The sequence below is a fragment of the Poromitra crassiceps genome (assembly GCF_964638095.1).
Source record: "Poromitra crassiceps genome assembly, chromosome: 8".
NCBI classification, from domain to species: domain Eukaryota; kingdom Metazoa; phylum Chordata; class Actinopteri; order Beryciformes; family Melamphaidae; genus Poromitra; species Poromitra crassiceps.
The window spans coordinates 22111083-22134054 of record NC_139629.1 but is presented as its reverse complement, the minus strand read 5'-3'; the positions used below and the strand labels follow the sequence as shown (position 1 = coordinate 22134054).

The following is a 22972-nucleotide window of genomic DNA, read 5'->3' as shown; positions in this document are numbered from 1 at the left end:
GGGTCAAATGCGGAGAACAAATTTTGCACACTCAGGTGTGTGACAATCAGTGGGACTTTACCTTTACTTCTGCTTTGTTTCAGGATGCAAGGACTTTAGAAATTGTACAATTGGCACACTGCTTGTATACAATCAGTGGCAGTCATCTGCAACTCAACTCATTTACCACAAAACTAAATCCATATAGATAAACCTAGCCTAAGGAAGTTCTATTTTGACCAATTAATCGACCAATTGATGAATGAATCCGTCTTCTGAGGCGCCTCTGTCACTCACGTTTGCACTTCTGGCCAGCTGTCTGGTTCAAGGCGTCGCCGTAGAAGCCCCGCTGGCAGCGGCCGCAGCGGTCGCCCTCTGTGTGTCCCAGGCATTTCAGACACCGGCCAGTCATGTGATCACATATGCCCACCGCGTTGGGGTCCACATTATCATTGCAGTCGCATCTCGCACATGGTCGACTTGGCCCAGACTGGCCCAGGGGGTCGCCATGGTAACCGTCCTCACACATCTGACAGCGCTTCCCTGCCAGCGGGAGAGAAGGTGAAACAGGTGGGCAGGAATTAGACAGCTGACTTGAAGTAGCGGGTTGGAGGTCAATCTCATCTCAACTCCGCGTCTATTCCATTGAAATTAACAATGTCTGAATCAATGTTGGCCCCAGTAGCCTGGTTGACAGACTGATTGCTTGGCTAGACACTCTCCAGCTGAGCAGGGCTCTCACTACTACAAAGTCTTTTTAGCATCAATATATCTTGTGGAAATGTTCTTTATCATTGTATTTATTATATCAAGTCTATTATGCTGTCCAGTGGCATGAAAAATTGTTTCAGATTGCAGATGGTTCATCTCACCAGTCTGTCCGGTAGGGCAGTTAGTACAGACCACCTCCCCTGTCTCTGCAATTTGGGCACAGCTGGTACGATCCGGGCAAGGGCAAGGTCGGCAATCACCAGAGGTGCCAATCAAAGCGTTGCCATAGTAACCGTCCCGGCAGTGCTCACAGGTCATCCCAGTGGTGAAGTCTGCGCACTTGCACACTCCTGAAACGAAGAGAGAAGACAATTACACTCTTTACTCACTGCTCACGCACACCTGCCTGTGCACACAGCATTGTTTTCGTCACCTTAGATTTGACACAGCTGTTAGTCCAGGGAGAGCGATGTTCTCCCCATCACCAGCAGAGGGCACTGTGTCTCTGGCCATAACCACAACCACCCCACAAATACACAACCCGATTTGGTGAGAAAACATTCCCCACACCCCACCATATATAGCGAGTACAAGACAACTAAATTCACCCCGACTATAATTGCTTTGGGAAATATAAAAGCCAAATCCAGTCTAAAAGACCTTCAAGAAGTAAAGCAAACCCCCCCCCCCCCCGCCCCGCCCAAGTGAGAGAGATTACCATTTTCATGGTGCACTAAAAACAACAACCTGTTGTTTCAACAGATTTGGAAAAACAGCTCTTGGTGTTAAATCCCTTTCCATACAGCACACGTTCCTTTTCCACATGCATGGACATACACTCAATCCCCGATCAATTTACTTTACCGAACGGATTTGTTATGAGCCTCCTACAGGCGAGGCTGGATCATATAGATTGGTAGCCTGCCCAAGCGTGAAAATCTGAGAGGATATACAAACTAAACCCTTCACACATAATTCCTAAGTGAAAACTATGATAGAATTTCCTCATAAAAAATGCTGTTGACGTATGAACCACACTGGCACCAATCTGCTTTGTTTGTGCCAAACTTGCACAATAACAACTTCCCAAATGGAAGAGCGGGAGATGGACAAAACCTAATGTGGCATTACAATTTAATTACTGCTTACAGAGACCAAACAAAGTCATAAGTATTCAATATCTAAGCCCTACCTTCCTGGCAATAAAGCCCAAATCCACTGGTGAATATTCATTTGATCGCTAATGACTGAGATGAGAGTTTAATTCGTCATAAAATTGCTCAGCAATTGCGCAGACATTCCTTACATTTTGATAAGCCTTTACACAGCATGTTAAAATGTGGCAAAAATAATAGCTCCTTTTATACACTGTGTAATTATATGCAGTGTTGTTGCCACTCGACAGAGAAGTGTTTTTTTTTTTTGTATTTGTTGAATGCCTGGACACGAGAGAATACAAAATAGTTTTAAGCTCAAATATCCCAAATCGAAGATGGAAATCGGAACGATCAAGTGAGACGTTTTTCTAGGGAACACCAACATAGTCTTGATGCATAGCGAATGATCCAAAGACATGCTCGTTTACAGAATACTCATTAAGATTCCCCGTGACTGTCTCATAGCCTACAGTGTCATCCAGCGAGAATCTCTTAAGCGGTGCATTATTAAATCAATTAGCCGAACGCCGGGGTAAAGAGATCCTCGCCTCTAGTTATGGGGTCAGTGAAACTAGCGTCTTCCATCACTGGATCAAGCACTGTTAAGTTGGGACCTGTAAGTCAAGTGTATGAGATAGAATAATGGCGACAAAACTAAATTGATCACACGGCCATTAAGGGAATAATTAGCCCGTTGCCTGATGAAGCGCGGACTACTAAAAATCATTTGTTCTTTTGGCGAGGTGAGGTGAATAATGCATGACTCCCATGCATGTAATACCGTCATTTAAACAGAGTACTTAGCAATAACGATGGCTCCTACCATAAAGGAGTGAGTCTTTCTTTGAATTTTCCCAACGCATTCCAATGACACTGATGGTGTGCGGTGTCAATCCCAAATGAGCCATAGTAAATTTAATGGTAGCAGAAAATGTGCTGACTTTACTGACTGTGAAGATGACTGAGCATGATATGAGACACTGGAACCACTGAGGGCCCTCCTAGACGCTATTATCATCTCGTCGGCGCCTCGGAAAAGCTAACTGCACGCATCAGAAGCTCGTGAACGGCGGTTTCGGCCTTCGCACCGTATCCCTCATCGTCGCCCTAATCGCCATTACTTCATTGCATCCCCCGCAGAAGCGTTTTGATCAATGAATCAATCGCACATCCATTCCCTCCAAATTGGGATTCCACCTGAAGGTCCCTGTGGAACGGCACGCGGGCGAATTCTCTGATTATCTCGGGCAAATCCGCCCAATCCGGCCTCCCTGCTCTGGCATCCCCTCATTCCTCCTCCTCCCTGCTCTGGCATCCCCTCATTCCTCCTCCTCCCTGCTCTGGCATCCCCTCATTCCTCCTCCTCTCCACTCCTCTCAGCATTACGCTTCAACGCGCTGCTTGCTGCTCTCCACCTGAACTCTGCTCGCCGGCTCCCCGACGGTGCAGCAATCTTTTCTGTATGGGAAACACGCAGACCCAACTTTCTGAAGAGGAGCACTTCATCATATGCACATCGCACCCCCAACCCCAGCGCCTGCACCTCATCCCTCCACTGCTGCCCCTCATCGTGCCCTCTCTCCATAAATACACAGACATGCAGGCCTAATGCACTCCGTTGAGCAAGCCACTCATGTCTAAGGAGGAGGAGCACAGACAGGTCCCTGCAGACTGCATCATAGTCAGAGGAGCACAGACAGGTCCCTGCAGACTGCATCATAGTCAGAGAGGAGCACAGACAGGTCCCTGCAGACTGCATCATAGTCAGAGGAACACAGACAGGTCCCTGCAGACTGCATCATAGCCAGAGGAACAGACAGGTCCCTGCAGACTGCATCATAGCCAGAGGAGCACAGACAGGTCCCTGCAGACTGCACCATAGTCAGAGGAACACAGACAGGTCCCTGCAGACTGCATCATAGCCAGAGAGGAGCACAGACAGGTCCCTGCAGACTGCATCATAGCCAGAGGAACAGACAGGTCCCTGCAGACTGCATCATAGCCAGAGAGGAGCACAGACAGGTCCCTGCAGACTACATCATAGCCAGAGGAACAGACAGGTCCCTGCAGACTGCATCATAGCCAGAGAGGAGCACAGACAGGTCCCTGCAGACTGCATCATAGTCAGAGAGGAGCACAGACAGGTCCCTGCAGACTGCATCATAGCCAGAGGAACAGACAGGTCCCTGCATACTGCATCATAGCCAGAGGAACAGACAGGTCCCTGCAGACTGCATCATAGCCAGAGAGGAGCACAGACAGGTCCCTGCAGACTACATCATAGCCAGAGGAACAGACAGGTCCCTGCAGACTGCATCATAGCCAGAGGAACAGACAGGTCCCTGCAGACTGCATCATAGCCAGAGGAACAGACAGGTCCCTGCAGACTGCATCATAGCCAGAGAGGAGCACAGACAGGTCCCTGCAGACTGCATCATAGCCAGAGAGGAGCACAGACAGGTCCCTGCAGACTGCATCATAGCCAGAGAGGAGCACAGACAGGTCCCTGCAGACTGCATCATAGCCAGAGAGGAGCACAGACAGGTCCCTGCAGACTGCATCATAGCCAGAGAGGAGCACAGACAGGTCCCTGCAGACTGCATCATAGCCAGAGGAGCACAGACAGGTCCCTGCAGACTGCATCATAGCCAGAGAGGAGCACAGACAGGTCCCTGCAGACTGCATCATAGCCAGAGAGGAGCACAGACAGGTCCCTGCAGACTACATCATAGCCAGAGGAACAGACAGGTCCCTGCAGACTGCATCATAGTCAGAGAGGAGCACAGACAGGTCCCTGCAGACTGCATCATAGCCAGAGGAGCACAGACAGGTCCCTGCAGACTGCATCATAGCCAGAGAGGAGCACAGACAGGTCCCTGCAGACTGCATCATAGCCAGAGAGGAGCACAGACAGGTCCCTGCAGACTGCATCATAGCCAGAGAGGAGCACAGACAGGTCCCTGCAGACTGCATCATAGCCAGAGAGGAGCACAGACAGGTCCCTGCAGACTGCATCATAGTCAGAGAGGAGCACAGACAGGTCCCTGCAGACTGCATCATAGTCAGAGAGGAGCACAGACAGGTCCCTGCAGACTGCATCATAGCCAGAGAGGAGCACAGACAGGTCCCTGCAGACTGCATCATAGCCAGAGAGGAGCACAGACAGGTCCCTGCAGACTACATCATAGCCAGAGGAACAGACAGGTCCCTGCAGACTGCATCATAGCCAGAGGAACAGACAGGTCCCTGCAGACTGCATCATAGCCAGAGAGGAGCACAGACAGGTCCCTGCAGACTGCATCATAGCCAGAGGAACAGACAGGTCCCTGCAGACTGCATCATAGCCAGAGAGGAGCACAGACAGGTCCCTGCAGACTGCATCATAGCCAGAGAGGAGCACAGACAGGTCCCTGCAGACTGCATCATAGCCAGAGAGGAGCACAGACAGGTCCCTGCAGACTGCATCATAGCCAGAGAGGAGCACAGACAGGTCCCTGCAGACTGCATCATAGCCAGAGAGGAGCACAGACAGGTCCCTGCAGACTGCATCATAGCCAGAGGAGCACAGACAGGTCCCTGCAGACTGCATCATAGCCAGAGAGGAGCACAGACAGGTCCCTGCAGACTGCATCATAGCCAGAGGAGCACAGACAGGTCCCTGCAGACTGCATCATAGCCAGAGAGGAGCACAGACAGGTCCCTGTAGACTGCATCATAGCCAGAGAGGAGCACAGACAGGTCCCTGCAGACTGCATCATAGCCAGAGAGGAGCACAGACAGGTCCCTGCAGACTGCATCATAGTCAGAGAGGAGCACAGACAGGTCCCTGCAGACTGCATCATAGTCAGAGAGGAGCACAGACAGGTCCCTGCAGACTGCATCATAGCCAGAGAGGAGCACAGACAGGTCCCTGCAGACTGCATCATAGCCAGAGAGGAGCACAGACAGGTCCCTGCAGGCTGCATCATAGCCAGAGAGGAGCACAGACAGGTCCCTGCAGACTGCATCATAGCCAGAGAGGAGCACAGACAGGTCCCTGCAGACTGCATCATAGCCAGAGAGGAGCACAGACAGGTCCCTGCAGACTGCATCATAGCCAGAGAGGAGCACAGACAGGTCCCTGCAGACTGCATCATAGCCAGAGGAGCACAGACAGGTCCCTGCAGACTGCATCATAGCCAGAGAGGAGCACAGACAGGTCCCTGCAGACTGCATCATAGCCAGAGAGGAGCACAGACAGGTCCCTGCAGACTGCATCATAGCCAGAGAGGAGCACAGACAGGTCCCTGCAGACTGCATCATAGTCAGAGGAGCACAGACAGGTCCCTGCAGACTGCATCATAGCCAGAGAGGAGCACAGACAGGTCCCTGCAGACTGCATCATAGCCAGAGAGGAGCACAGACAGGTCCCTGCAGACTGCATCATAGCCAGAGAGGAGCACAGACAGGTCCCTGCAGACTGCATCATAGCCAGAGAGGAGCAGACAGGTCCCTGCAGACTGCATCATAGCCAGAGAGGAGCACAGACAGGTCCCTGCAGACTGCATCATAGCCAGAGAGGAGCACAGACAGGTCCCTGCAGACTGCATCATAGCCAGAGAGGAGCACAGACAGGTCCCTGCAGACTGCATCATAGCCAGAGAGGAGCACAGACAGGTCCCTGCAGACTGCATCATAGCCAGAGAGGAGCACAGACAGGTCCCTGCAGACTGCATCATAGTCAGAGAGGAGCACAGACAGGTCTGTGGGAGGTCTGTCTGAGAAGGAGGGATAACATGTGGCGTCTTTGATTATGTGCAAGCCCAGAAGTAGGCTACTGTGTATGTAATCTTTGGAGCAACATTTGAATGCCTGTGAATATGAGGCGGCTCATTTTGACTATAGTTTCTACTTTGTTATTATTATTTCTCTGTTTATTTCCATATAAACACCAATTACAAAAATAGATTAAATGTCATGAATATAAGCCTGAGGGTTTGTCTCCATAGCTCACTGGAACACTAACCCCCCCCCCCCCCCCCATGTCTCTCTCTAATTTAACACAGACTGCTGCTAGCGCCCACTGCAGATGTGCCGTGTCAGTGCGGGGCCTGGAGAGCCTCCATACATGCTGCCTGTGTCAGTGCAGGGCCTGGAGAGCCTCCATACATGCTGCCTGTGTCAGTGCAGGGCCTGGAGAGCCTCCATACATGCTGCCTGTGTCAGTGCGGGGCCTGGAGAGCCTCCATACATGCTGCCTGTGTCAGTGCAGGGCCTGGAGAGCCTCCATACATGCTGCCTGTGTCAGTGCGGGGCCTGGAGAGCCTCCATACATGCTGCCTGTGTCAGTGCAGGGCCTGGAGAGCCTCCATACATGCTGCCTGCAATGGATGACTGGGGAAATGCCTTCCTGTCATACGGTAAGTGTGAAAAATAAATACATCACTTCCTGTTCTGTGTGTAGAGGCCGTCGGCGAAATTGTTATGGTGAAATTGATGGCGTGGCCCTGGGGTAGCGGCGGCGGTAACTCGAACAGCAATGGCTGTAGCTCATGTTGTCCCACATGCCAAATCACTGAATCACTTATATCGGATCGATCTTGATAAACCGTCCATCAGTCTGTCGAACATGGCTGATTTTTGTAAACATCCTAATTATCTGTCTAACGAACAAATGGAGCCTGATAAAATGTCAATTCACTCATTAGATGCAACAAGCTGAGCTAGATAATTGTCATGGATTGCTTGTGCTTGAACACCTTACTTGCTTTGTAGTAATAATAATAACTAGAAATATTTAGCGCTCATTTATATTATATTATAGTATAAATATTATAGTTGTGAGATAAAAGCATGTAAAAAAAAGATGGGGAATTTGGCCTCACCCTGTAAATTCAATACCCCGCTTAGAGATAGGTCAATCAGTCTTGCCATTAGATCCTCCTCCTCAACCAACTCAACCTTCCGTTGTCTTCAGCCATAGGCATTTTGCCATGTATGGTAATACAGTATAATTATCATAGGCATTTTGCCATGTATGGTAATACAGTATAATTATCATGCAGAACACAACTGCAATCAAAGGTGAAATTGGTGCTTTCAGTATTGGTAAATCAAACCAAGGCAGGCATGTGATTAATTTCCTCCTCTCCAAATCGATCGCAAAAAAATATTGTTAAAATATCGTATCTTTCAACGATGATGCTCCTCATGTTGCTATTAATCAGGTTCAAAGATCATAAGACTACGCATCCCACTTTCTTGGTTATTTCCCCCAATAGACCGTAAAAATATATTTATTCCAAAAAAGATGAAAGGGTAGCACATCTCAATTTTCCAAGTCAAGGGCTACAAAATACTCACATTTCACTTGATTTATTTTGCTCACATCACGCAGTAAAAAAAACGTGTTTGAGCACAGAGCCCTTCTTCAGAGCGTTTGAACAATACAGCTTCAGTTTGCTAATATAACAGGGGCAGAGCTCACACACAGCTGGGAGTTGGACCCAATTATTTAGGAGCCAATCACCTTCACCCATGAATCTAGATACAACGACAAATCACAGCATGACATATATGAAGCATCAAAGAACATTGTTTCTGGTCATTATTATACACTATTTACTATACTATTATATACTATATTTATTTATTATTTGTTGTTGCTCAGCCACAAAATGCTTTTGTGGCTGGTTTATCTTAGTTTGATGTGCTCGATAGTATCAGTGCAAGACTAAGGTTTGTGCCTGTACAGTCGATGCTTTGAGCAGGATTGGCACAATCATATCCCTACAATGCAATCATTTTACTACAAGTCAAACAGGCATGTTTGACTTGTACTTTATCTTGCATGTATTCAGCGTCATGTCAGCTATGTGCACCTTACATATTTGGCTGTCAAATGAGAGACAGTATTCTTATGTCGTATGGCTGAAGACAGACTGGTTGCATTGCCAGCCAATAAGCTGTTGACCACTAGTACCTGGATGTGGCATGTGTAAAAACCATGGACAGTACATAATATCTGGACCACCTTAGCTATATGTTTTTGACACGGCAAAATGAAGCTCACTTCCCGATATTGTTTGATTTCGTTTGATTGGATGAATGGATTTTCCTGTTGCATTGTGGGAAATCTGTTCAAACCTGGAGCCGGGAAAACAGGAAAGGGCGTGAGCGTGGACGGGACTCGGGGAAGGGTTTCCTCCGCCACGGCATCCATCTTGTTCATGTTATTTTCCCTGCTAGCCGTTAGCTTGGCTAACAAATGTTGTTAACGTTAGTTGCTATTGCTAGCCTTGCTCCATTGCTGTCACAGTGAATACAATAGCCCGAAGAAAAACCAGAGTATTATTTCCTCCAGACCTCGCGCTGCGTCACCAGCCTGCCGCTTGCATCTTCCACAAAATCGAGGTAATCTTATTTTCTAACGTAACGCTAATTGCATAGCATGACATTAACGCTAGCTACATGTCCATTTGTCATTACAGGAGGACGTTAGACTAGAGTAGCATAAGTTAACGTTATACAACGTTAAACAGTATTGCATGCTGCACAGATTCGGACGTAGACAGAAAACAAACGCAGTTCTGTTTACCTAGGTTACCTCTTTGAGATGAGGCAGACTCAAAGCATACTCATATGATCTACCAGCTAATAGCGTTATATATCTAGCTAACGTTAGATGAGGGGGAACAAGCTGGGGGTTCAACTCCTCTGGATAGTTTATCCACCTCTGCATTTACAGTATTTACCAATCGCACGTAGTGTTGGGTAAGCAAACGTTAACGTTATACAGTGATTAACAGTGTCTAATTCGTTTCTTCCAGGGGGTAGCTGCTGTCCAGTACCAGATGGGACACACAACAGAGGATCATGATTTCTGAAGATCAAAGCTATAATATTCTGTTCTCCTGAGATTAACTATACACGTTACTGCTGATCAGTTGTTTCAACATAGGAAATTGCAATAACACACAAGCCAAATGCTGACATGAGAGATTTGCTTTGAACAATTGTAGCTATCTGCCAGTGACCGGAGAATATTGTTATATTTGCTTGTTTTAATGCTTTTGTCAATAAACATTGTCAACAAAGATAGCCTTGTTGTATATTATCATGTATAAGATTGTTGATGTCGAGTGAACACAAACCAAGGATTGGACGACGGAGAAACTTAACCGACCAGCAGTCTGAGTCTGCTTCAATCAACGAATGCTTTATATTTATTGAAATGAAATATGGTGATATCTGGTGGTCTGAAATTACTCTCTCTAGCTAGGCTAACTGGCTCATATTATGTCATATTATTGTAACGTCTGAATCAGCGTTTCATAATAGCCTTACGTTTATAGCCTGGATGACGTTAGCTAATGTTACCCATCCTTCCATTGGTGTTACACGTTATATTTTTAACTGAGCTTTGCGGAATTACCTCAACACAATTGTGTATCAGCTTTAAATGTCCAATATATACAGCGTTACACAAACGACCAGCAGCATTCAAATGTGCAAAAACGTTATATTTATTGAAATGTGGTGATCATGTCACAAGTCACATTACATAACGATATAGCGGTAGGTGTTCTTTTGATCAACAGACCTCGGGGGCTCTATACTGTTGCTAGCTAGCTAGCCGCAGATCAGCTCTGAAGCCCCAACTTCAGAGCTGCCCGTCCACTAAAACCCGATTTCGATATAGCGTTTTAGGTGTTCTTTTGATCAACATACCTCATCACGGGGATCTATACTGTTACGTGTGTCTACTAACATCATTAAAATATCATAAGGGTAACGCTGTTTCTGTTATTTTACTTTTATCTCTGGCTACGTTGCTAGCTAGCTAGCTAGCCTGCCTTGGCAACTGGTTGGGATCATCTGATTTCCTGTGGCTGGTGTAAATCAAAGAAAATCCCGCCCCCAAAGTTATAATTTTTATCGGCTCTTTTACTCGAAATGGGACCATAATTTAGAAAACGGAGCCCAGGGGAGCATGAAAAAGACTTGAAATTGTTTATTCAGACCATAAGCTCATTCGGAAAATGTTTATTTAAGACACAGAACGAGAGAGAAGTCGGCTCATTTTTACATTGGAGCCAATGTACGTGTCGTCACTTCCGGACCTGACGTGCGCCCCCCTGCGGACTTTTCGAATTAATGGAATTTCACGACTGGCTTCATACATTCCCTAATTCTGTTGCCCACTGGTAAAAACCCAGAATAAATATGTTTCGCAGCATTATGCTTGTTTCAATCAATCAACCAATCAATCAAACAAACAATCAACCAACCAACCAATCAATCAACCAACCAATCAATCAATCAATCAACCAATCAATCAATCACTCAATCAATTTGTAAAGGGACAGTGTACATTCGTCAACATTCGACAATCAGTGATGTAAATGTACCCGAGTTAGCCAGAAGGCTAATTTTCATCGGCAGTCCAATTTCTCACATTGGCATTTTGTGCAGGGCCACATGTTGTGCATAATTCACAGTGGTTTTGCATAGCTAAAGGTCACGCCCACCACAGTCTGCTGGAGAAGCTTAGGAGGAAGATGAAGCTTGTTGGTCTTGGTCAGTGAAGGGGGACAAACCACCAGGGGGCTCCTGCAGCGAGATACATTGAAGTTAGCCCTAATAAAGGCCATCAGCCAGACTGTCTCATTGCATCAATTAGGATACAGATGAGATGACTGAAAATGCTCATTGCAATACTCATTAGAATGCTAGCGTGAAATAGAGGATATTGTGAGTCAGTGTTTGCCAACAAAAGGGCCACCTTAGAATGAGACAGAGGAGGCCAGGGCACGCTTTTCCCAAACGCCTCTTTAAATGCCATCCTCAGCTTTCTAAGGTCATTAGCTAGAAAATCTATGGGAGAAAGTCCAAGCAGACATAGCTCGCTTTAGCCCAGGCTTATTCAGCTCCCTAAGCTCTCTGCTGGGCCATATTTGTCACAGGCTAAGCCCTGAGACACCTGGCCTGTATCAGTATGAAGGCATATGAGGAGAGACAGCGAGGAGAAGCGAGTGCGATAGAAGACAGATGTAGTCGGTGGGAAGGAGTCTTACCATGTAATTTCCCTTGTCGATCCAAGTCAAAACGCTTTACTCATCTCTTCACAAGCGGCACATTTTATTTTGGACACATCAACTAAAACAAACAACGACGTGCCCTGCGCTTTGCCTGTGCGTGTCAGCTGCACTGTCAGGGATCTGTGATTTGAAAAGGGTCGAGCCTTTTCCCTTGATGGAATTAGTTTGGACACGGAAAACTTGGCACAACCAATCGGGCGCATCGGCAAAATGAACAGCACGCTACATTTCCAGTAGAGATAACACAGAGGACATTTTCCCCCTGCCCAAAAAACAGCGTGTCTCCCAACACAAATAAAATATTCTACCTCTCTGCTTGACATCCAGAAAATAGCAAAACAGGAAAGGCACTGTATCTAAAAACTGCCTCAAACTAAATTGACTAGGCCTACAGAACTCCAACTCTGGCAATGAATGAAAAACAATACAACAACAACAACAACAACAACAACAACAACTACAACAACAACTACAACCACAACAACAACAACATCACCACCACCACCACCAACAACTACAACAACATCACCACCACCACCACCAACAACAACAACTACAACAACAACTACAACCACAACAACAACAACATCACCACCACCACCACCAACAACAACAACAACAACAACAACAACTACAACAACAACTACAACTACAACATCACCACCACCACCACCAACAACAACAACAACAACAACTACAACAACAACATCACCACCACCACCAACAACAACAACAACAACAACTACAACAACATCACCACCACCACCAACAACAACAACAACTACAACAACAACAACAACTACAACAACAACACCACCACCACCACCAACAACAACAACAACAACAACTACAACAACAACTACAACCACAACAACAACAACACCACCACCACCACCAACAACAACAACAACAACTACAACAACAACTACAACCACAACAACAACAACATCACCACCACCACCACCACCACCAACAACAACAACTACAACAACAACTACAACAACAACAACAACTACAACAACAACTACAACCACAACAACAACAACATCACCACCACCACCACCACCAACAACAACAACAACAACAACCACAACAACAACTACAACAACAACAACAACACCACCACCACCACCAACAACAACAACAAACATTCAGTTTGTCAAATCATTTTGCATGTTGCATGGATATCAGTGTTTATGCACTCGTGCCTCCTCCGGTCGGTCAGGGCATCTGTTCGGGGGGGAGGGGAACTGAGGGGAATAGTCCTGCCGGTATCGTCGTTCTCGCCTAACTAGAACCTTGCTTGTGTTGCATTAAAAATCTCATGTGTACGTCATTTTGTATAAAAGCACCTGCCAAATGGGAAATGGTAAACTGTATGGATCAGAAGCATTTGTGATTACTGGCGTTTCAATTTCATTCGTTTTCAGTGTGTTTTCAGTGTGACATCAGGTGAACGTTGAGTCAATCCTGTTCAGACAGAGATGACGTCTTCAGATGGTGATCCGCCATCGGACTACACCTTCTTATTAGGGAAGTGGTTCTCAAAGTGGGGTCCGAGGACCCCCAGGGGTCCTGGAGGGGGTTCCAGGGGGTCCCCAGTAAAAAAGGTGAATCATTTATTTTCACTATAATTCCATCCATAAGTAACACAATGACAGAATGCACGACTATTTTGGTCATGGGTTTCATTCACTTTCTGTAATAAAACATCTAAAAGCAAAAGTCTTATCAGATGAGCGATCCTTGAACAAAATCTTATAAAATGGGGGTCCGTGGTCTAATTGGCATCGGTTTGGGGGGCCTAGATGTGGGAAAAGTTTGAGAATCACTGTATTAGAGACCTGGGATAAGAAGAGGAGCTGTAACGCAGTAGCCCAAACAGCTCTGTCTGTACGCAGCAGAGACTGTATACAGCAGAGACTATACACAGCAGAGACTGCAGAGTTGCATCATGTGATTCATTTGTTTAGGTGATTAATGAGTGCTGGTGTACAGTGTGGGCTGCTGAGAAAATGGACTGTCTCCCTTTATTTATCTATATAAGAATCATCTCTCCTTCCTCATCGCCCCTCTCTTCAGCTTAGAAATGATGGCCGCCGCCCAATTTTATGGATGATGGCATGTATCCAATTAACACAGAGACATGGAGAAGCTGTGTGTGTGTGTGCACATGCAGAAACACATACGCATATTGAAATTAAATGATTCCCAGAATTGTATACACACACACACACACACACACACACACACACACACACACACACACACAAGTAGCCCACATGGACTATGGTTCTGTTCAGAAGGACATATGCTTGACTTCATTAGCCCGGCAGCACCATGAGCTATGCAGAAATCACAATTTGCTCGTTCCACCACAAATATTAACATTTCCAATCTGTTGTGTTGCGCTACAGCAAATAAAAACGACACGATTCAGAGAGCGTTAATAAATCATGATTATGAAGCACCATTGGCTGCAGCTTCACGCAGCCAGCAGCCAGCGAGTAAACCCCATCCCCCATTCTGTCTGTGGGCACCCCCACCACCATACAACTCGTTAGCTAATTACACACAGCAATTAAGATTCTGATCGAGGAAACAGCAGGTTGCCCCGCCTTCTCGGTGACAAATGATGAAGACGGCGTCTGTAACCGACTCACTTTGATCGTTCCCCTTGACCTGAACCTATGGATTTCTACATGGCTTCAGTTGGTTTGTATGAAAGAAACTAGGCCTCGAGAAGTTGATGCGCCATCAGCCACTTGAACTACAAAAGCTAATAGCTTTCTTTCCTGATTTTCCTGATCCGTACAATTCAACCCAATGTGCCCAAGGACACAAAGAGACACACAAGGATGCCTGACACACAGGACACCTGTAGTTCCTTCTTCAACGCCCATCTAGTCTCGGCTCCCAGACAAATTGGAGATCTCTGCCTATACCAATCATCTGGGGAATAGCTGTTTGAGTGGCGACGAGAACGGCCACTAACAAACCTACCGCCCCTTTGTCATGTTACCGGAAATAACGTTGGATATCATTGGATATTTCCCAGAAGGCTTAGCGGCGGCTAAGTTTTTACAATAACACAAACAAAATCAGGCTAAACGTGTTAGATAGAAATAATATTTACTTTTAATACAACATGCAATTCTGGAATATTTTAATATTGGACAAAATGAAATGAAATGAAATGTAAACCCTGAGTGTAACGGACATACTCGGGCTGCTCCATATATATCCCTCGCAAATACAACGTGAATAGGGAAGTGAGAGGTTTGACATCCACACGACACATTTCTTGAAACGATTCCGTGTTTATGGAAAACTTTTCTTAAACAAAAAAAAAAATCGCTTCCGTCTCCGTGTGGACATGGCCTAAGACTGTGGATTAGTTGTGCACTGCAGTTCTTTTTTTACTCTCTAATTGTTTCCACCCAGTTTTCACAACGAAAATTGAAGTGAGTCGGTTGTATTCACACCTATCTCGTTTGGAGCAGTTGTTCCGAAACAGAGAGCGTTTTCCCCCTTGGTGCGGTTCGTTTGGGGGAGTGTGAACACAACCAAAATCCACTTTGATGTGAGACAGATGTTAGTTCTCCTCCCAACAACTGGGAGCACATCACACAGATCTGCGTGTAGACCTACCTACAACCTGCACCACCAACTCCCTCCCCTCGTATCATTTCCCCATTGTCTTTTCAATCTCTCTCTTCTTCAACAAACACAACAAAACGGCATGTTGTCTCTTTTTAATCCTCTTCTCGCCACGTTTCTCCTCACTAACACTCTCTAATTTATGACCTTACGTCTGGAGCCTACAGGGAGAGACAAACAGGGTGAAGTAATGGCTGCCACCGGCAGTGTTAAATACACGACTAATGCATACATGCACTTCCAAACGGCACACCTCGTGAAAGTAATGTATGCTGGATATGACATATTTAAATAAACATGGAGGATGTATAGAGTGTAGGAAGAGAGGAAGCTTGCAGAGGTGCAGAGGAAATGAGAACAGAGGGGAGGGACATGTGAGGAGTAAGCACAGGAGGGAGCCAAGGACACTAAGTACACAGAGAAGCGAGAGAGAGAGAGAGAGAGAGAGAGAGAGAGGCAGAGAGAGAGATGCAGAGAGAGAGAGGCAGATAGAGAGAGAGAGAGAGGCAGAGAGAGAGAGAGAGAGACAGATGGGGAGAGAGATAGAGAGACAGAGAGAGAGAGACAGATGGGGAGAGAGAGAGGCAGAGAGAGAGAGAGACAGATGGGGAGAGAGAGAGACAGACAGACAGAGGCAGAGAGAGAGAAAGAGAGAGAGAAGACAGAGGCAGAGAGACAGATGGGGAGAGATATAGAGAGACAGACAGAGAGAGGGGCAGAGAGAGAGGCAGAGAGACAGATGGGGAGAGAGACAGAGAGATAGAGAGACAGAGAGCGACAGAGGGAGAGAGAGAGAGAGGCAGAGATACAGCTGGGGAGAGAGAGAGAGAGGCAGAGAGAGACAGAGAGAGAGGCAGAGAGAGAGATACATTATCACAAATCAAAAAGAAAACTATATTACCTATTGGAAGAATACCACAAAAACCCAAAGTAAATTAGATTGCTATTTGGCCCTAAATCGAGACTACACGGTGGCAGACTACCTGACCACTATTATTGACCCAAAATTGAGGAAGACATTGACCAGGTACAGACTCAGTGATCATAGCCTGGCAATAGAAACAGGCAGACACCGACAGACCTGGCTACCCAGAGAGGAGAGGCTGTGTTCACTCTGCTCCCAAGGAAAGGTGGAGACAGAGCTGCACTTCCTGTTACACTGTGACAAATATAAAGAAATTAGAGCCTCAATCTCCCCCAAAATTAACCAGAAGTACAAAGAATTTGAAAATATCACGGACACATCTGCACTTCAATATCTTCTGGGAGAGACACCTGAATGCACCATTCTAGCAGCACATTATATGTGGAGCTGCCATCAGCTGAGGGACAGCCAGTGGACAGGAGAGCCATCCACATCTGGCTGAAACACAGAAAACTTAACACACTGTACTATCTGCACTAGCATCCAGTTTATTGGTTTGCGTGTTTACATTTAAAATTGTAAGTTTTAAGTTTTCAAGTTTTAAATTTGTTGTTCCAAATAGGTTTTTTGGTCAAAACTAATATTTTATTTTATCTTATTCTATTATATTTTATTCTTTTTTGCTTTGATTTGTTTTTCGCTCTCTTCTGAAGATTTCAAAATAACAACGGTTATTTACAGATTCTGTGAATTTTTGTTAATATACTGTAATTGCTCTCTATTTGCACTATCACCATTTAACTGCCCATTTATTACTGTTCTGTTATTATTCTGAATAGATTCCGGTCAACAATAGTCTTCTATTATATTCTATCTTATCACATTCCATTTAATTTTCTTTTCCCTTCCTCTTTGAATATCTTAAGATTTTGTGATTTATGTTACTGGGTAACAAAAATTGAAGAAAGGAGCTGTTAGGAATTTAAATAATAAAATGTAATTGGAAGTAATTGTACCTGTGTACTACAAAGAGTTTAACAAACAGAGTACATCTTCATGAAGGTGATACGGGCAAGATCAATACCGCAACGCGTTTCAACCGTTGGGTTTTCGTCAGGCTGTACAGCCTGACGAAAACCCAACGGTCTTTGTAGTACACAGGTACAATTACTTCCAATTCAATTTTGTTATTTAAATTCCTAACAGCTCCTTTTTTGAATTTTTGATATTCTACTGTGCCTGCTGAGCTGTTTTGGTCCACACATTGTGTGTTTTTCCTGTTACTGGGTAACAAAATGTTTTCTGTTTTTGATTCTTTGTAATTGCTAAGTGTTGCTAATGTATGCTTTGGCAATGTAAGATGCACCTTATCATGCCAATAAAGCCCTTTGAATTTGAATTTGAGAGACAGAGAGAGAGAGAGGCAGAGAGAGAGAGAGACAGAGAGGCAGAGAGAGAGAGAGGCAGAGAGAGAGAGAGACAGAGAGGCAGAGAGAGAGAGAGGCAGAGAGAGAGAGAGGCAGAGACAGAGAGACAGAGAGAGAGACAAAGAGAGGCAGAGAAACAGCTGGGGAGAGAGATAGAGACAGAGAGAGGCAGAGAGAGACAGAGAGAGAGGCAGAGAGAGAGAGAGACAGAGAGAGAGACAGAGAGAGGCAGAGAGAGAGAGAGGCAGAGAGACAGAGAGAGAGAGAGATAGAGAGACAGAGAGAGGCAGAGAGAGAGAGAGAGAGAGAGAGAGACAGAGAGAGAGAGAGGCAGAGACACAGAGAGATAGAGAGACAGAGAGAGGCAGAGAGAGAGAGAGGCAGAGAGACAGAGAGAGAGATAGAGAGACAGAGAGAGGCAGAGAGAGAGAGGTAGAGAGACAGAGAGAGAGAGAGATAGAGAGACAAAGAGAGGCAGAGAGAGAGAGAGGCAGAGAGACAGAGAGAGAGAGAGATAGAGAGACAGAGAGAGAGAGGCAGAGAGAGACAGAGAGACAGAGTGAAACAGAGATTGAGGAATTGGAAGAGGCAGAAGAGACACCGGAAATCTGCAAGCAAATGAGACGTCAATAGCCAGGAGGCGGCTAACAAGCCTAATGAGGGGGGAGGCAGGCAGGCCGTGATACATCTAAAACACACACCAAATTCACACAACGCTCCGGGCATCTCCTAACTAGGTCAGATCTCTGTCTCTTTCTGTCTGAGACTTAAGTCTGAGGGTGGGATGGAGAGATGGAGAGGAAGAGAGAGATTAAGGACAAATAAAAGAGGGAGATTGGGAACTTGGATGGGATAGTAATCGTCTTCTTTTGGCGAGATGGAGAGAGAGTCTCTGAGATAGCGCTTCTTCTTCTTCTTATTCTGCCTCTCCTCCCTGCGGCGCATGCATTGCTATGCGAGACATTACAGTATGTCATCTGGAGAACACATTCTTTATTTTGGTCACGGCACACAGCGCATGGCAGGGCTCCGGCACTGAAGTGGCATTTTCGTCGGGCGCACAACAGGTTCTTTCCTCGCCGGGGCGCCTGTTTCTTGGTGGTATTTTGGTGACTCACCGTCAAGTTGACGGCACCAGAGTGGGAGGAGAGGCACAATAATAGAGGGGGGGTGTGTGTCAGTAGGCTCCCAATCAAGCAGGGCAATTTCTGTGTCAAAGATTAGCAAGATTTACGCGTGCGTCGCCCGCCTGCTCGGACCGGGTCCAAAGCACACTTGTGTACTGTGCTATTCAAAAGCCTACTAGCCATTTTTGTGGATGATATGTTGGCCATTTTTTTTTTTTTTTTAATAAATCCCTTAAGCAGGAAAAAGTAAGATAGGCTCCAACAGTTTTCCTGTGGCTGTGGTGTGAATCCACACAGAACTGTCAGCATGTGCCAGGAAGCACAGAGTGGGGCTTGCAGAGGCGGCTAGCATCCTCTACAGATGTCAGGAACCATAGTCCAACTGTCCCTGCGCTTCACTACCAACTTCTATCTGACTCTTCGGCTATTACCATTGAACCGTTTCACACTGGGCACCGGTTCTCCTGGGAGCGGAGCAGCTAGCTCTCTCCAGCTAATTTAATTTAGAGTGCCGTATCGCTTGTTGCCCGTGGCGATTCTGCACCTCCCACACAAGGACAACAGTTTCCTATAGGGAGAGAAGCCTGTGAGGCGGGACCGCCTCCGTTGCCAAATGCTCCACGCTGCTTGTAAAGGAGAGGAAAATAAGTGAATTGATTGGTCCAGACGATGCCAGCCCCTACCACTCCTACGGCTCATATATTATTATATATTATACCTACTTATTCCATTTCCAAAATGCACTGCACTTAAAGTCCCTGGAAACCAAAATCCACAAAAACGTTCTAACTATGTTATTTAGGGTCTTATGTTAGTAATTTTGTGCCTCCGAAATTATTATACATTACTTTCAACCCAAAGCCTTAAAATCGCCACTTTTCTACAAGATTCTAAAAAGTACTTCCTCATTGAAGACAGCAGTGCGCGAGGTGCTAAAACGCAGGAGCTTATGACGTCATAAGCTCTATATAACCTTTGTACACGCGCGCAATCCGCACCCACCTATGGCAAGTCCGTTCTTTGCCCCCAGTGACAGCGCTCCCTCGCTGTCCGTCTCCTCTGTATGCAGTCTGCCAAGCGCTATGCTTGTGAGATTAGCAAGGTGTCGGGTTTCAGGCCATTCTCTCTCTCTCTCTCTCTCTCTCTCTCTCTCTCTCTCTCTCTAGAGAGAGAGAGAGAGAGAGAGAGAGAGAGACAGAGCCGCGGAGCAACGCGCGAACACACACACTCAGAGAATGGCCTGAAACCCGACACCTCTCTCTCTCTCTCTCTCTCTCTCTCTCTCTCTCTCAGAGAGAGAGAGAGAGAGAGAGACAGAGCCGCGGAGCAACGCGGGAACACACACACTCACACACACACACACACACACACACACACACACATGGTGTGTGCACTCATCTCTCTTTCTCCGTTTCCCTCCCCCCTCTCTCTCGCGCTCTCCGAGAGACAGAAATTTCCCTGCTGTAGATGGGACACGCCCACACATTCCGCGGGAGAAAGTACACTCTAAAAAATAATGAAATCTCATGAGTTTTGCCATGGCTGTCAAACCTAAATTTATATACTTTGCGACGTTCATCATCGTTCAAATTTGGCTGGTGGCTTATTAACATAGGGTCCTGTGATGTGATTAACTCAAAATGCTAAATAATAAAGAAATATTTCTGGTTTCCAGGGACTTTAAGGAATGATCAAAAATCAGTCGCAATGCCCTGTGCACTCACGACTGTGACTGTAGTTTGTGCCATGCGCTGTTAGTTTTCACATGTGATCTTGTTTTGTAAGTCTTTGTTTTGTTTTCTTGCATTTGTTTTTAACTCAACAGATACACTCAGACCAAACCGCTTAGGCCTATTTTGAACTTTGATGGAAGTGTTACTATGTCTGAAAAGGAGCGATCGACCCGATACTTTTGACTCTAAATTGTGCATGACCCCCAAATGCATACTATGTACTGTATGAAAGGATGTAACACTCACACATGCAGTCATGCGTGAAAACACACACACACACACACACACACACACACACACACACACACACACACAGTTAGAGTGACAGTGTTTGTGTTAACCTGTCTCTGGGTGGCAGGAGCCATGGTGATGGCAATTGCATGGCACGCATGTTGAGAGGGGCCCTCCGCCTGGGACTTCCCTGGTGAATCCTGGGGTACAGCGCTCACAAAACTGTCCTGCAAAACCCGGAGGACAGGAACACAATTCGACCCAAGGAGCAGGAGCGTGGGCTGGACCGGAGGAGAGGGAAGCCGAGGTCAGGGTGACCCCTGTGAGCTGTGACGTGTCTGGACAGAGGAGGAGAGGGGAAGAGCATCACAAACATCAGGCATACAGTATACAGTTAGTTCAGGCAGGCCCTGGAGTCAAGCTCAGCTCACAAACCTATAGCCCACATCTGCTGATGCTGCTGATCTCAAAGGGGGAATCAGCTGATGATGATGGTATGTAGCGTATATATGCAGGAATCATGAACTTCAATTCAATACCTTTTAACTCATTGAGTGCCATGGACGAACATGTTCGTCATTTCAAATAGTAACGTAGAGTGCCAAGGACGGACATGTTCGTCAATTGCGTTTTTTGACGGTGGGACGTCGATCAAAGCCTTCCGCATTTCCTGTACAACTATTGTAGCTATTGGAGGTCTATAACCTATTTTACAGAACCCTTAGGTGGCGACAGTGCTCTCCAGATTACAGAAATGTCAGGAATACACAGCCTGAAATAGCCGTGATCAAAGTGAACCCGCTCATGCTGCAGCCCAGAGCCATGTAGATTGTTCTGGCTGCAACTGACGGGGGCTGCGAACACAGTCAATCCGCGCACACAACTGAGCCCTTCTGCCTCTGTCTATCTGTCAGCATAGTTTCTCCACACGATTAGCCGCTAGAAAAGCAGCAGCCGACAATGAAAAGCCAAACCTTTTACTGCAGTCCGCGTGTGGCTTCTCCATGTTGCGCTGCCTGGGAGGCGGCGCACCAAAAGCACTCCGAAAATAGACGCTGCATGCGTGAGGCTGTGTGTTACTAGTGTGGGGAGGAGTTTTCAGCTGAGGGGGGGGGGGAGGGGGTTGGGGCACGCAGGGCAGGACACAACTACACCACATCACTACATCAGAAAATATTACCTAGAGTCAGTGAATGTGCTTGAAATGCTGCATTTCACAAAAGGCTGAATATCTCAGCTTATAATTTGAAATGCCTGAAAACGCTGAAAACAACCTATCTTCTCCGGCTCATAACTAAAGAACGGAAAATGGTATCAATAAACTTTTTTTTGCTGATGATACAATAGAGTCTCCTTGTTCTTTTTGCGTGTTCTGTGTTTACATAGTAATATCACACAATATTCTGTGGGCCTCGAGAAATCACTGAAAACGCTCTGAAAACTCTGGCACTGGGAGCGTCCGTTCTCCAAAAGTGGCTGGCACTCAATGAGTTAAGATGTTTTTTTTTAGCCTTTTCAATATATTTGAAGACCTCCATGCCACTTTAGTCACATTAGCGATAGGGGTGTAAATCACAAGTTTGATCATAATACGATATTACATAGACTCTTTGGACAATGATACACTAGTTCAGTAGTAGTAGTAGTAGTATCACAAAGTCTGCCATGATAAGATTTTGATTCAATTCAGGGTGTGCAATCGATATGAGACAATATTATATGCCCATTTAACACAATCAGCACAATAGCTACCAATTAAATACCTCATCAAATGGTGATTAAGACTTTCTAATACTTTTTGATGGTCTTAATTTTCCCTAAATTGATTGATCAACTCAATATCCCGCGGATAGCCTGAGGAAGCTAAAGCGCTAGTCTTCAATAAAACAACTCGACACAACACGATTTTGGGATATTTGGAGCTATTTTTTCAGCGGAACAGTTAAACACTGAAGAGTACAAACAGAAACACTATAATAAGGCTGATATCTGAACGTACAAAG

The 22972-nt window shown here is 46.0% G+C and overlaps 1 protein-coding gene across 1 annotated transcript in view; it reads right to left on the bottom strand.

Annotated features, from left to right (window-relative positions):
• lamc3 (laminin, gamma 3) overlaps positions 1-22972 on the bottom strand; it is a gene marked incomplete at its 5' end in the record, with an annotated part of 191099 nt that overhangs the window by 31654 nt on the left and 136473 nt on the right. Inside the window, 3 exons of the mRNA XM_083642378.1 lie at positions 277-522; positions 852-1040; positions 21080-21307. Of these exons, the coding sequence (XP_083498504.1) occupies positions 277-522; positions 852-1040; positions 21080-21307 (663 nt within the window). The remainder of the gene's footprint in view (positions 1-276; positions 523-851; positions 1041-21079; positions 21308-22972) is intronic.